General features: G+C 37.8%; 2 protein-coding genes across 6 annotated transcripts; one reads left to right on the forward strand and one right to left on the reverse strand.

Annotated features, from left to right (window-relative positions):
• The first annotated feature begins 817 nt into the window (after window positions 1-817).
• On the forward strand, window positions 818-13,480 carry LOC141666870 (uncharacterized). Of its 5 annotated transcripts, XR_012552381.1 has the most exons (4): window positions 818-5,803; window positions 11,900-12,138; window positions 12,243-12,306; window positions 13,362-13,471. XR_012552381.1 is itself a non-coding variant. In XM_074473108.1 (2 exons), the coding sequence occupies exon 1, from the start codon at window positions 5,309-5,311 to the stop codon at window positions 5,801-5,803; it is 495 nt and encodes a 164-aa protein (XP_074329209.1). In that variant the 5' UTR covers window positions 818-5,308; the 3' UTR covers window positions 11,900-12,381. The 5 variants fall into 5 exon arrangements, 1 of the variants encoding a protein (XP_074329209.1); XR_012552378.1 differs by having other exon boundaries at window positions 11,900-12,301; window positions 13,362-13,480; XR_012552379.1 differs by having other exon boundaries at window positions 11,900-12,306.
• LOC141666869 (chitinase 2-like) lies at window positions 12,721-13,832 on the reverse strand. The gene has a single exon (XM_074473107.1). It carries the CDS (start codon window positions 13,657-13,659, stop codon window positions 12,751-12,753), a length of 909 nt encoding a protein of 302 aa, XP_074329208.1. The 5' UTR covers window positions 13,660-13,832; the 3' UTR covers window positions 12,721-12,750.
• Between the last annotated feature and the right edge of the window lie 1,184 nt (window positions 13,833-15,016).

Consider the following 15,016-nt stretch of genomic DNA (forward strand, 5'->3'; position numbering starts at 1 on the left):
GTTGTTCTCTAAAACTGAATCCTCCCCCATGATCCATGTTGTCTCTATCAGCATTTTCTGATGCTCCCCCTGTAGTTATGCTCTCTGAAACTTCATAATTTGAGTTGGATCCTTCGAGATTTGAAGTATCAGAGTTTCCAGAATTATCAGAATTTGGCTCATCAGAATTTGATGAATCAGAACTTGAAGAGCCAGTGACAGGTTCTGATGCTTCTTGAGAGTTTTGAGTTGTGGTAGGATCTTCAGCTTGCTCCCCCTGGACATGTGCATTTTCCGTTGAAGTAGTTACCACAGTTTCAATGACATCAGAACTTAACCCGTCAGAACTTACAAGATCAGGATTTAGGTCATCAGAATTTATATAATCAAGATTTAAATCTTCATTTTCAAATCTCAGCTGATCATGATCATTGAAATCTTCAAGTCCAGTAATCTTTTTATCATCAAAAGATACATTGATATATTCCATTACAACCCTTGTTCTTAAATTGTAGACTCTGAAAGATTTTGTGGAAAGTGGATATCCAACAAAAAATCCTTCATCAGCTTTTAAATCAAATTTGGACAGCTATTCAGGATGAGTCTTAAGAACAAAACACTTATATCCAAATACATGAAAGTATTTCAGATTTGGCTTCTTTTTCTTCACCATCTCATATGGTGTTTTTCCATGCTTTTTTATGAGTGTAGAATTCTGTATAAAATAAGTAGTCTGCACAGCTTCAGCCCAAAAGTAGGTTGGTAGCTTTGCTTCATCAAGCATAGTTCGTGCAGCTTCAATGAGAGTCCTGTTCTTTCTTTCTACAACTCCATTTTGCTGTGGATTTCCAGGTGCAGAAAATTCCTGCTTTATTCCATGCTCTTTGTAGAACTCTTCCATGATTGAATTCTTGAACTCAGTGCCATTATCACTTCTTATTATTTTGACAGAATCTTTGACCAATTTATCCAGCTGTCTGACATGATCAGTTAGAGTAGATGCAGTCACATTCTTCTTGTGCAAGAAATACACCCAAGTATACCTTGTGAACTCATCCACTATAACCATATCATATTTCTTCTTTGCAATAGATATGACATTGACTGGACCAAATAGATCAACATGTAGTAGGTGATAAGGTTCAAGAATTGAAGATTTAGTTTTGCTCTTGAATGAAGATTTTTTTTGTTTTGCCTTTTGACATGAATCACAAAGGCCATCAGGAGCAAATACTGATTTTGGCAGCCCTCTCACAAGATCTTTCTTTACTAGCTCATTTATGTTGTTGAAATTTAAATGAGAGAGTCTTTTGTGCCAATTCCAGCTTTTTTCAATTGATGCTCTACTCAACAGACAGATTACAGAACCATCAGAACTTGTTGAAAGTCTGGCTTCATAAATGTTATCATGCCTGTAACCTTTCAGAACCACTTTGCCTATAGAATTGCTTACAACTTCACAGTGTTCTTCAAAGAAATCCACATGATAAACTCTGTCACATATTTGACTCACACTTAGCAGATTGTGTTTAAGTCCTGAGACAAGAGCTACTGTTTCAATGATGACATTCCCGAGATTGATATTGCCATATCCCAGAGTTTTTCCCACGTTGCCATCTCAATAAGAAACTCCTGGGCCATCTTTCTCCATAAATTCTGATAGCAGGGCTTTATTTCCAGTCATATATCCTGAACATCCACTGTCCAGCACTAGGATATTTTATCTGTTGCCTAGCAATCACAAAGACCACTATTGGTTAGTTTTAAGGACCCAAACTTGCTTGGATCCTTTGGCCTTTTTAAGTTTGTTAGCATTTGCAGCGGATTTAATTTCGGGGTTTATGCTAACATGTTTTTTATCATAATTTATATCTGACTTTACACTAGAAGGAATAATACTAACTTTCTTCAAAGAAGGTTTTATTTGATAATAATTATTGTAAAAACTATGATATTCCTTACAAGTATAAATGGAATGCCATAAACTACCACAACGAAAACAAGGATTTTGTGGCTTAAACCTAACAGACTGACTCTTAACTCCTGATTTAGGATGTAAAGAGTCTATATTTTTATTTTTCCTACAAAAGGAAGCAAGATGGTTAGAGTTTCCATAGTTATAACATTTCTTTCTAGGAGCATTAGGAACAAGCATATAATTATTGCTTTTATTCACACCTTCCTTTCTATTCCTATTTTTCCTAGCTTCCTTTACCTTGTTGACATTCCTAATTTCTTTCAGCTTATGCTTAAGCTGCTTCTTTGTCATTAAGCCTATGTTTACTTCAGCTGGTTTATCCTGTTTTAATTTGTCAGAAGTTGACTTTTCTTTGACTTCTGTCCTACACTCTTTCATCTTTTCAGAATCAGACTTTATAGTTTTTGCTACAAACTTAACAGGATTTACCTTTGGCTTAGCAGTCTGTTTAACAACAATTGGCTCAATTTGTTCAGTTCCTTTCTCACTTTTATCATCTCCATAACCTAAGCCCTCTTTTCAGTTTCTACTACTTAGTAAATTCTGAGTTCTTATGCCAGAGTTAGTCCAAGTTCTGATAATCTCTTTTTCCTTTTCTAAGTCATCTTTTAGAGATTCATTCAATTTTAACACTTCATCTCTAACATACAAAACATCATCTCTTTCTTTCTTAGTTTGATGAAAAAAAACTAACTCCTTTTCTAAATAGTCATTTCTATTTTTATAAGCAAGATTTTCAGATATTAACATGTTAAAGTCTGATCTCTATAACTAATGAACATGGTTTTAAGATATAATCTCAACTCAGTAATATCAGCAGTATGAAAAGCATAAATTGTTTGAGGTACCTTTAATTCAGCAGTCTCAGGGCTGCTATCAGCATTTGCCATCAAGGCATAGTTCACCTCATCTTCAGAATCTGAAGTGTCTGTCCAGTTTTTCTTCTTTGTGACAAGTGCCTTGCCTTTGCACTTTTTCCTTTCTTGCAGTCAAGAGATATGTGGCCTCTTTCACCACAATTGTAGCATTTAACATTTGAGTTGTCTCCTCTGTCGGACTTTCCTCCTTTGCCTTCAGACTTTATGAATCCTTTCTTATCAGAACTTCCACTTTTCCTGGAAAACTTCTTGCCCTTTCTGAATTTCCTGTAGGCTATCTTTGTGATACCCTTCACCATAAGAGCACACAGTTTCATCATCTCTTCATCAGCATCCATTTCAGGTAAACTTTCAGTTTCTAAATCATCATCATCAGAATATGATGACTCTGAATCAGACTTTATGATGAGAGCCTTTCCTTTGCCCCTTTTTGAGGTAGCCACTTTAGGAGATTCCTCCTCAGCGTTAAGAGCAACTGTCCTTGACTTTCTTCCATGCCTCTTGCTCCTTTGATCCATCTCAAGTTCATAAGTCTTGAGCATACCATAAATTTCATCAAGAGTAGTTTCAGTAAGGTCATAGTTATCTCTTATGGTAGTAGACTTCAAATCTCAATTTTCAGGAAGAGCTAAAAGGAATTATAGATTTGAATCTTCAAGATCATATTCCTTGTCCACCAGTGACAGATCATTCAAGAGTTTGACAAACCTGTCATATAAGTCAGTTAATGACTCATCAGCTTTTGAGTCAAAGTGCTCATACTCTTGAGTGAGTATAGTCCTCCTGTTCTTCTTAATTATATCAGTTCCCTGGCATCTTGTCTCTAAAGCATCCCATATCTCCTTTGCAGTTTTGCAATGAATTACTCTGTTAGACATGACATTATCAATGGCACTATACAGCAAATGCCTTACCCTTGCATCCTTGGCAATATATGAGATGTCTTCAGCTGTGTACTCACCTTTCTCCTTTGGTATGGTCTTTGCTGGTTGATCAACAACTACAACAGAGAGCTTGGTAGGCTTATATGGTCCTTCATTAATTCTGTCAAGGTCATCTGGATCCGCAGCTTCCAGAAACATAACCATCTTCACTTTCCATATGGGATACTCAGAAGGTCTCGGTATGGGAACCCTGATAGTCTCATATCGACTGTGGGTTTGAGTGTTTTGAGTTTCTTGAGTTATGGTGGGCTTGGTTGGAGTTTGTGCTTCTTCAGACATGATTGTTTGGATCTTTACTGTATGTGTGTTAACAGAAAAGCTCTGATACCAATTGTTAGGTCACATAACATTGTAGAAGGGGGTTGAATACAGTGTATATACAATCAAATCGATTTAACACAAGTATGTAACAAAGATCAAGTATATTAAATGAACTATGTTACAATATGAACTGTTATTCTCTCTCAGTGATGAACAAATATCACTAAGAGCTTCTAGGTTACAATGTATAATATTCTCGATAATGATAACACATCTAGTGTAAACCCTAAGTCTGTGTTTATATAGTACACAATTACAAGATAACTTCTAATTGATATAGAATACAATTCTGTCTCCTAAAATATATCAATCAGATATCTTCTACAAGTCTTCCAGCCTTCTAACTCTTTCCATGCATATCTTCTTTTATTTTAGTCTCTATCTTCTCCTGTAAATCAGCTTCCTTCCTTAACTGAAAGTCTTCCCGCATTTAAGTTCTGATATGACCTTAAGTTCTGATATTAAGCTCTGACTTCCAGTAAGTCCTGATTTCAGTAAGTCCTGATTTGTCCTGTTGTTAAGTTCTGAAAAACTAAATACAAATCATATTAGACATGATATCTCAAATATATCTAACAAGATAGCATCAATCTGATGCCCTTATCTATCTTCAAGAAGCTTGGTCTGCCTGATCTGAAACCAACATACATGTCATTGCAACTAGCTGACCGTTCCATCTCTTATCCACGAGGTATAGTGGAGGATGTCTTGGTCAAGGTGGATAAATTTATCTTCTCTGTTGACTTTGTAATTCTTTATTTCGGGGAAGATAAGACGACCATTCTTGGCTACAGGCCGAACTATGATCGATGTGCAAAAAGGAGAGCTTACGATGAAGGTTCACGAGATATTATGAAAAGCCTTTTGCTTTTTTATACTCATTTTATTTTATATTTTATACGAGATGTCGGGAATTCCTTGTACTGCATTCCTAGTCATAGTATGTAGATTGTGAAGAAGACTTTTTACTTTTTTTGATTATAAAATTGGGGTGGTATGACTATGTTACTATTATCACATTTCAATATCATAAAATGCATTAAGAGTATTTTAGATTCTAATCGAATGAAAAGGTCACTTTTAATGTGTTCAAGGAAATAAAGTTACCCACAGCTAAAGAGGAGTGCTTTAAAGTAGAGTGGGTCGACTCTGTAGTAAATTCGGAACTTGAGAAATTGCCAAAGTCAGATACCTTAAAGAGATCCTTAATGGGGAAATCAGTTATTGATGACAAAGAAGGGGCAGAGCAACTGCAGTATTTGATTGCACCTCTGTGGAAGAGGAAGTTGGATTCTCTTGGGTTAGCAGAGCTGAAAATTTCTCAAGAGCGTCTCGAGCCGTCTATTGAAGATGCTCCCACACTTGAGCTCAACCCACAATTAGATCACTTGAGTTATGCATTTTTAGGTGCACCCCATGACAAGGGCTTGGGATATATTTTTGAAGATGTAGAGGGTAGCCGAACAGATCCTCCAGTGCCTACAGAGGGTTCTTCCCATGTACAACAGGAATTTGATAGGACTGGTGTTGGTGATGGGAACTACAGGCGATTGACTAGGCGTTTGGAGGCCATGCACGACATTCACCGTCATTTTGCTACGGATTTGACACGGGCTTTGGGCACTATTTTCCGAGCCACTGGTGTCGAGGTTGATTGGCCACCTGATCCTTCACCCGAAGAGGGTGATCCTCCCGCTAACTAGGTATGCCTGAAATCCTTATTATTACCTTCAATGAGGATATTGAAAATTTTAAGTTTGGGGGTGATAATGTAAGGATTAGTGTGTGTGTTTCCATATAGTTCATATAGATTCATATTGCATATTTAGTTGTAGTTCATTCATATTTTTGCATGATTGTTCATTTAGGACATATTTGTTGCATTTTTGTTCGTGTTATTATGAGAGTCCATGTAGTTGCATTTGCATGCATATAACATGATCCTTTAGGTTGAGCTATTTCTGATTGATTGGTTGATGTTGATGTGAGTGTAGTGATGACGAATAGAGGGATGTTTAAGTCCTAATGAATTGATTTGCATGCCAGAAACAAATATTTTCACAAAGTCTTATAGGTTTTCTTTTGATCTAGATCATGATCATACTTGTTTGTTGTTGAGATTTAATCACTTGGTTGTATTTAGAATTTGTGATATTCTCGTAATGACGTAAAAACACTGATTTTTAAACTGGAGAAAAACAAGATTTCATTGCTAGTTGTTGTAAGGCTAGGCGTCAAATGGCTAGTAGTCAGCACATAATTTATGAGTAGTCTAGGGTTGAATGAGATGGAGCGAAACGCACTCATTTAGAAATTGTTGAAAAAAAGAAGAAAAAAAAGAAAAAAAGAAAAAAAAGAAAAGAAAAAAAGTATGTGTTTATGCATAATTGATCAAGAGTGAGCTCTTTAATACTCGAGTTATTAAGTTCTAGGGGACTTTGTGCCTAGTGACCTAAGGTTTTTCATAGTCTGGGATCCGCTAACCTAACGCTCGCTACATGAGTATTATTGCATAGGTCTTTTGGGACCTCATTCATTGCATGGTCAAGTAAGCATCTTTGTTATGTGTTCAATAATAGCATGAATCCTTGTATAACTCTAGTAGAAAGGAGGTGATGTGAGTCATTATGAGTTTAACGTCTATTTTGTTTATAAACTTGTGATTGTTTTGATGAAACATAAGTTATGGTTATTGATCTAGTTTCGAGAGTATATCTGTTAAGCATCCACACACGCACGTTCTGATTTGTGAGTTGGTTTGTAGGATTTATTCGAGCTCTGTTTTGAGTCTTTGCATTCTTAGAGGCATCGACTTATTCATTTGGTTATGGTTATTCTGAGGGGATCGATTGCATTATCATTTAGTTGCATTCATGAATTAAGTTTGTTTTGTAGTTTTGAGTATGTTTATGCTTGAGGACAAGCATCGATTCAAGTTTGGGGGTGTGATAAGTGGATTTTATATCTATTTGGAACGCTTCATTTCAGGCTTAAGTTGTTGTTTTGGACTCAAGTTGTTGGTAAGGAAGAATGGAGCTTTTATTCAATATATGATTAAAAGAGATCAGAATTGGAAGCCTAGTCCATTCTCAAGTTGTAGAGAAACTCGTTAGTTTCGCGTGGACTGCTTATTCATCAAATTCTGACGAGTGGAGCAAAAGTTACAGCAAAAAGAAGAAAATTCAGAATTCCAACTACAGAAGCATGGCGCGCCCGCGCTGGGAAGCGGGGCGGCCGCGTTGAAACAACAGAAGCACGGCGCGCCCACGCTGGAATGCGGGGCGGCCGCGCCAGAAGGATAGAAATAGAGCACGCCTGCGCTGTGATAGCGCGCGGCCGCGCCAGGTCGTTTTCACAGAATCCTGACTCCAGTCTAATTTTGAGAGTCTGGAAGCCCAGAACGACCAGAAGCCTATATATATCAATAAAAATATGTTTTTAACAACAAGGAGACCTGGGAGAGCAATAAGAAGACCTAGAGAGCACGAGAAGGCTACGGAGAAGAAGACTCTTATTTTCTTTAATATAGTTGATACTTGGATGCTTGTTTTCGATTTGTGTTTGAACCGTAGTACTCTTATATTATTTATTATCATGCTTTCATTGGAACCCATGGTGATGATGAGTTTGTTTATGAACTAATCGTTATCGTGGGGTTCTAACGGATTTATTTATGGATTTCTTTAGTTAAATTGTTTCGATACCTTAGTGTGTGGTGATTGTATGATAACCTAGTATTATTTGTGCTTATTCGTCTTATGTGCGTCGCTAACATATAAGATAGCGTGTTAATCTCTATTGAAGCGAAACTGAATATAGAGGTTTAGAACTTACCATGCTAGCATAGGTTCATGTAATTGTTATGCATGATTCGTAGGTAATTTTAACATCTTAATTGCCCTATGTAATCACGATAGATAACTTGCGAAGTAAACCGTTATGTTTTCAATTCTTATAGACATATAAGGACTAAACATAATTGGTGTTTATTCAACTTCTATCTCTTTTGTGGATGCTTGGTAGTAGGGTATTCGTACAACGAAAGTTGGCGTTTACTAGTTTCGTGTTATCTGATTAGTGTCATCATTATTACATGTTAAGGTTAAGAACAAAAAGGCTATTGAATGAAGTATTTAATGAAGTTAGGATCCCATGTTTGTCATATATAGTAATTCAACCTCAATTCTCTTAGTTAATGCTATTTAGTATAATCTCTTAGTTTAATCCAACACCAATTTGTTATTTGTCTGAGCATTGAGCGATAACCATACATTGTTGCTTAGGTACATAAATTGAACTTAACCTAAACCATGCTCTGTGGGAACGAATCTGATTTATATCTTATACTACTTGCGAACGCGTATACTTGCGTGTAATTTTAGCGCGTGTTTAGTGACTAACAAATGCCAACCTAAGGGCACTATCTACTTGCTCGGCGATGAATTTCTCAGCAACCTCCTTATGAACGGCCCCACACTCATAACGTGTCCCCGGGGCGTTAAAAAATTTCCTACCCATATCCGCTTCGTTGTATAGCTCCCTAACGTCTAAACCCTCCGGGCCCCCATATACCTCAGATAGATCTCTATAGTAAAAACCTAAAGGTTTCGGGTCCCTCCTACACTGTACAAAGTATTGATCTACATCCTCCCAAAAAGCATCTTCATTGGCCAAAGTGTCCCCGGGCCATAAACTTAAGTCTGGGCTAAGACTTGCGGGGGTGGCTCAACTTGGGGAGGCATTTCAAAGGAGCTGCTACTAGAAGAAGAAGAGGAAGGGAGGTATGAAAACAACTCTCCTAAACACCCAGGACTACCAGGATACCGAATTCTAAGGTTAGCTGTTTGCTTAAATCTCCTACCTTGCATATACTCTAAATACATATATACGTACCCCGGAGTCAATGTCAAACCCGAACCCAACAACAAAAACAAAATAAAAAACAAGAGAAATTTAGAAACAGTTTATGTACAAATCTAAACCCAAAAACAAGATCTATGACATATATATACATCTACAAATAAAGACACATATCAAGAACAGACCCCGGGCTCGAAGAGCAATTTACACTACAAAACCCATTTTTTACCATATACCAATCGTACAAAAACAAGTTCTATGCATGCTTAAAACTCAAAACCACTCAAAAGAACTACATACGAACCAACAACACCACAAAATCGCCTCAAAAGCTCCAAACACACAATAAAACACCAAAAAACTCGAACAGAAAGTAGATGGTGGCGAAATAAAAACTCGCGTAAAACAACAATGGCATGCATGGAGAATAAATGAAAAAAACGATGAATGAAGAACTTACAAGTGAGCGGGAGAAAGATGAAGGCTTCAAACTCGCATAAAAAGTTCTTAAAAAGCTTCGAATCCTCAATTTCTCTCTTGACTTTGTTATCGCGTAAAAGAAAAAAGAAAGGAGGAAGGCCGGTATTTATAGGGGATTAAAAGAAATGAGAGAAAGGTGAACCATTTTTGGTAAAAGAAATTACATCGCCCCCACGTGGCACTCCCCAATTGGCCCCCTGAAAGTAATTGCTCAGCAGTTATTACCAACATGTCACGTAATTATGGCGTGGGCGCGACTTTTCAGGAAAAAGTGGGGAATAAACGTTTATACACTCAAATATACATACATATATATATGTATGTATCTTTAACCCCGGCTGGAATCCCAACAGTCTCCTGACAACCCGGATTTTCGGCATTAACTTTTCAAAGTCCGGTCAAATCAAATGTCAGTCTGGACTTATCCACCAAACCTTATCTAAAATTCAAATTTCAAATCAAAGAGACTAACCAAGCCAACCCCGGAGTCTTATCCCCATTAGACACCGGGGTTAGGGGGCAACAAATCAAATAAAACTCCCAAATTTTTTTCAAGTAGTGCAAGGAACCCCACTTTGGACTCAAATCAAAGAGACTAACCAAGCCAATCCCGGAGTCTTATCCCCATTAGACCCCGGGGTTAGAGGGCAACAAATAAAAAAAAATCCCAAAATTTTCCAATTAGTGCAAGTAACCCCACCTTGGACTCAAATCAAAGGGACTGACCAAGTAAACCCCGGAGTCTTACCCTCATTAGACCCCGGGGTTAGGGGGTAACAAATCAAAGAAAACCCCCAAATTTTTCCTAAGTAGTGCAAGGAACCCCACCTTGGACTCAAATCAAAGGGACTGACCAAGTCAACCCGGCGTCCTACCCTCATTAGACCCCAGGGTTAGGGGCAACAAATCAAAGAAAACCCCCAAATTTTTCCCTCTAAGGTGTTCCAGCACAATAATAAATAATCTACTCCACCATCGGGGTAAACCCGCATAAGGGAGTGGGGCCAATTACCAGGGCAAATGATAGCCTATAATGTCACAGGCCCAGCACTAAGAGCCTAAGGCCCAATAAGAAGGGCCCAGGAAGCATTCAGCAATAACCCTGGAAGACCCCAGGACACGTGGCAACATCACCACCGTCCAGGTACCCCTGATCCAGAAAGTTTCTACGGTCCGAATTCAACAGTACACGACTCATCACGGGCGTCCACAAGTCCTACAGTCCAAAAAGCACACCTACGGTCCAGATCAAAAGGTAAAAACCCCTAAACCCTAGTGGAAAGCCTATAAAAGGCTGAACAAAAGGGGTATAAGGGGTTACTTCATCTCTCATATACACACATATATACACACACCACAATATACTCGTATAATTCCCGTTTTAACCCTTTCTCCTTTAAAACCCTTTCTCATTCTCACACCGGAGGTAGACCTGTCAATTCGTTCGTGCCGTATACTTCGTGTTGTGTCGTGTACTCGAAGGTTAAACACAAAACTGACACTAAATCTCGACCGTTTACTTTCGTGTTCGTGTACTTCCGTCGTGTACTAAAAATGCAAACACAAATACTAAATTTTCGTGTCGTTTCGTGTTGTGTAAGTCGTGTCGTGTACAAAATTTCCGGGTCTAGCCGGAAGTGCCGCGGGGACGCCACCCCCATCTGGTTCTGTTTTATAGGTTCTCACCCTACAGTTACACCGCACGCCGCCGTTATTTCTGTCCAAACAGAGTTTGAGTCCGGGTTCAACTAAGAAGGGATCCCGGGGAGGGATCCCGGGGTGATTTGTGATTATCAATTACCAGGTTAAGTTCCTCGCGATTTTTAGGTGTTACTAATAGACAGTTGCGCCTCATGTGCGTGATTGGATATAAAATCTTGCAGATTGGCAGGCCTTGTCATTGCCCTCCTTTTTTTGAGAGCTGAACTTTCCCCCGAAGAGTTTTAGTGTGATACCTGAAGTCGGGGCAACTTATTTATTTATATTTATAAAGTGTTGGAACTTTTATTATATTTACAGCCAATACAGATATACGTCACTACTCAACACCGAGATTGTAGAATCCAAAGTACCCTTAAGGATATTGAACCCTGAAATTGGCTCTACCTGAAGCACATCCAGTTCATTAATCCGGAAGAATTATATTCAGTTCTTCCCTTAACAACAACGATGGAGAAGACTGTTGGCACCAGAAAACTCAGAAGAAAATGCGCGAGTTTCAGATTTTAAAATGTTGGTTACCTTCGCCTAAATAGTTACATATGCTTGTTTTTTTCGTAAATAAAATTTTGGAAAGTTGTTCCAATCAAAAAAAATTGTATAGGATACAAGTTATGGATTCAACTTCCTTTATTTTTCTTGTACAATTTGGCCTCCAGCTCTTATTTTTTTTAATGTGTAGTTTGACTTTCTAATCAATTTATAAAATTACAATCTGACCCCGTCAGTTGGCTGTGCAGCCGTTTGAGATGTGCACAACAGTTAATAGGAGCTAAAGAAACACCATGAGGTTCCATTTTATGTCCAGTTGTGATTGCAAAGTTTGAGATATAGCCAACAGTGAACAGGAGCCAACAGATAAACAAGTACCATAGGTTCCATCACATGGAACCAGTTGAGATGGGAGAAAGGTTTGGTCACTCGGCACAAGTCTGGTTTGAGCCGGAGGCACAACAAAAACAAATAATTTTTTTTACATGTAAAATACAGTCCAACACACAAGACATGAACACATTTGTTTCTTTTCAAATGTTATTCCATTGTTTACACGAAACATTTGTGGATGTTAACTTTTTTATTTAGGTCTTATTCAGCACAGCACAAGGTTTTACTCCAGCGGTAGGATGCCCTCCAACTATCGGGTGAGGTAGTTTCCTATTTACTCCAAAATATGAAATGAAATGAAGACACTTGCACAACTAGCAGAAATACTTAAGGCCTTCAATCTGATGCTCAAGGTCTTTAATAGAACAGTAGAAAATATCAATACTTTGAGCATGCTTTTGAACTACAGTTTATTTATCCCAAATACTCTTTTAAACATTTCACCCTGTATAAAAGTTAGTCGAATTGTTTGTGGTACTAGTTGCAGGCTGTATATGCCCAAGCTTGTGAATCTAAACCTGCTGTTAGAATTCTTTTCATGTAGATTCTGCAAAAAGATAAAATCTAATCTGTATGGAGCTCGTTCATACTTTCAACTAAGAAATCCTCTTGATTATTTATTTAATTCAAACATCTTGTATTGATTGATCATTTTGCATGGAAAAAGAAGAATAAATTCAATATACACAAGGATGGAACATTAACATTAGGCTGTCAGGAAGGCCTGTGATTGCTTCTCATATCGGAAATTGGCCTTTTTAGAATCATCTGCCGACCAGATAAAAATACCATGCAGTTTCCCCTGTTTTTTAAGCTTGTTACACGCCTCAAAGAAGCCGCTTTCAGGTCTCAAGCCACCACTGTTATCCGTCCCAAAGCTCACTAGGAGCTTGCCGCCTTTGTACTTTGAACTTTGAATCTCAAAATACTGAAGAAACTGAGAAATAGTTGTCCCCTTCTCATAGGCATAAAATTGGAAGTCAACCATGTCTATAAGATGGCCATACTTCTTCCAAAGTGCCAAGTAATATGGCTGGACAGAATCATTGTCATATGGTGCTATTGAAGTAAAAGATACAACTTTATTTTGTTTTAGGTAAAAGAAAAGCTTCCCAATGCATTCAGCAAACGTGTCAGGATCTACGTCATTGAAGTGTTCATAATCTACATCAATTCCATCCAAACTGTACTCTTTAACTAACCGAGTAATAGAATGAATCGCATTACTAACCCACGAATTGATTGTTTTAGCACTGAAGTTTACATATATGCCATTAACCGTGTCACCTGCAAGGCTCATTATAACCTTTACATTAGGATGATGTGCTTTGATGGAAGAAACTGCAGAAGGACTAAGGTTATCAGAATCCCAGAAGACTCTGAAGTCTCCATTTGTTGGGATAGGAGATTTTGAATCTGTATAATCAATGGCAAAGGAAAGAAGGAAATGGAAATCAACTTGTGGATTGATGGGAACTTCTGAGAAGGTAACGTTCTTGCCTTCGGCTCCTATGTATTCTCTGAAGATTTTTGCATTTGTCGGGGTTGTCAGGATCAGCGAAGTCATGAAAAGTAGTTGGAGAAGGACAAAGATAGAAATCTTTGGTGCATCCATAATTAGTACTCCAAGTTAATCAAGTTAAACCGCATAGTTATACTATTTGACAGGAATCATGCATCTTAATACTTAATTTCTAAAGTTGTGTTTAATGACTCTTTAAATAAGCAGCATTGTTTCCTAGTGCGGTTTAAGAAAGAACAGATAGGAGTTTGTTTGTGTTTACTGTCTTGTTTACCAGACGGCTATATATTGTTGTATTATGTACATAGTAAAAGTTATTTTTAGGTATGTTTTCTCATTGTTCCTCCGGATCATACAAAGCTTGTGCGACGTCACCATATATGTCTGCACATTGTTTGCCTATGTGGTCAGTATTTTCATCCTCTCAACTAGTTCTATAGACGGAATACTCATTGCTTCCGTTGAGTGTTGCATAAATATATGTATATGCTGTTAATTGCCTCCTGTCTCCAGTAGCCGCTCCGGGCAAGGATCTTGAGAGGTGTGAGCTCTAACTCGATATTAAATAAATTGGATTACCTGCAACCTAAATAAGTAGGATCCTAAGAACAATTCTTTGGTTAGAATTATTGGCTAATGGCTACTGAGTAGCTTGCGCAGCTTAACGATCCAAACTCAATAATTTTTATGAAGAGGAACCAAAGAAGCACCGTAATTTCCATACCATGGAACCAGTTGAGATAGCAGAAAGGTATGATACTTAGCGCAAGCTTTGTTTAAGCCGGAGTTGCGATAAAAGTAATTAAATAGTTAAATAAGGTTAATTACTGTTATGGATACAGATACTTCTAATACTGAAAAACAAGTAGTCTAATATAGAGTTCTGCAGTTGGAGTTTTAGAACAATTAGCCAAGTAATATAGGCCTCTACCTGTAGTTCACTCTGCTCTAATAATCAACGAGAAATACTTAAGTGGCCTTGGAGACTAGGTCATTCTCCTGTTTCTTTACTTAGTCATATTAAGACTATTCACTTACCCTTCAAATCAACTCTAGCAGACTGTGAAATTTTTTATATGTCCAAGCAAAATAAACTAATTTTTCCGGTCAGTGTGTCTAGTTCTTCTGTGTTTGATCTAGTGCATTGTGATGTGTGGGGACCTAACAAATGTCTCACACATGGCAAATGCAAGTATTTCCTTACTATCGTGGATGACTTTTCCAGATGTACCTGGTTGTTTCTATTTGTCTATGAAACTCAAGTCACTACCCTTGTTAAAAATTTTATAGCTTATGTCTCCAATCAATTCAGCAAATCCATTAAAATTCTTAGATCAGACAATGGTTCAGAATTTGTTAATGCGGAATTAACCACATATCTGTCTTCTATAGGAATTAGACATCAAACTAGTTGCGCTCATACACCCCAACAAAATGGAGTCGTGGAGAG

The sequence above is a fragment of the Apium graveolens genome, chromosome 6, assembly GCF_009905375.1.
Source record: "Apium graveolens cultivar Ventura chromosome 6, ASM990537v1, whole genome shotgun sequence".
Classification (NCBI taxonomy): Eukaryota; Viridiplantae; Streptophyta; class Magnoliopsida; order Apiales; family Apiaceae; genus Apium; species Apium graveolens.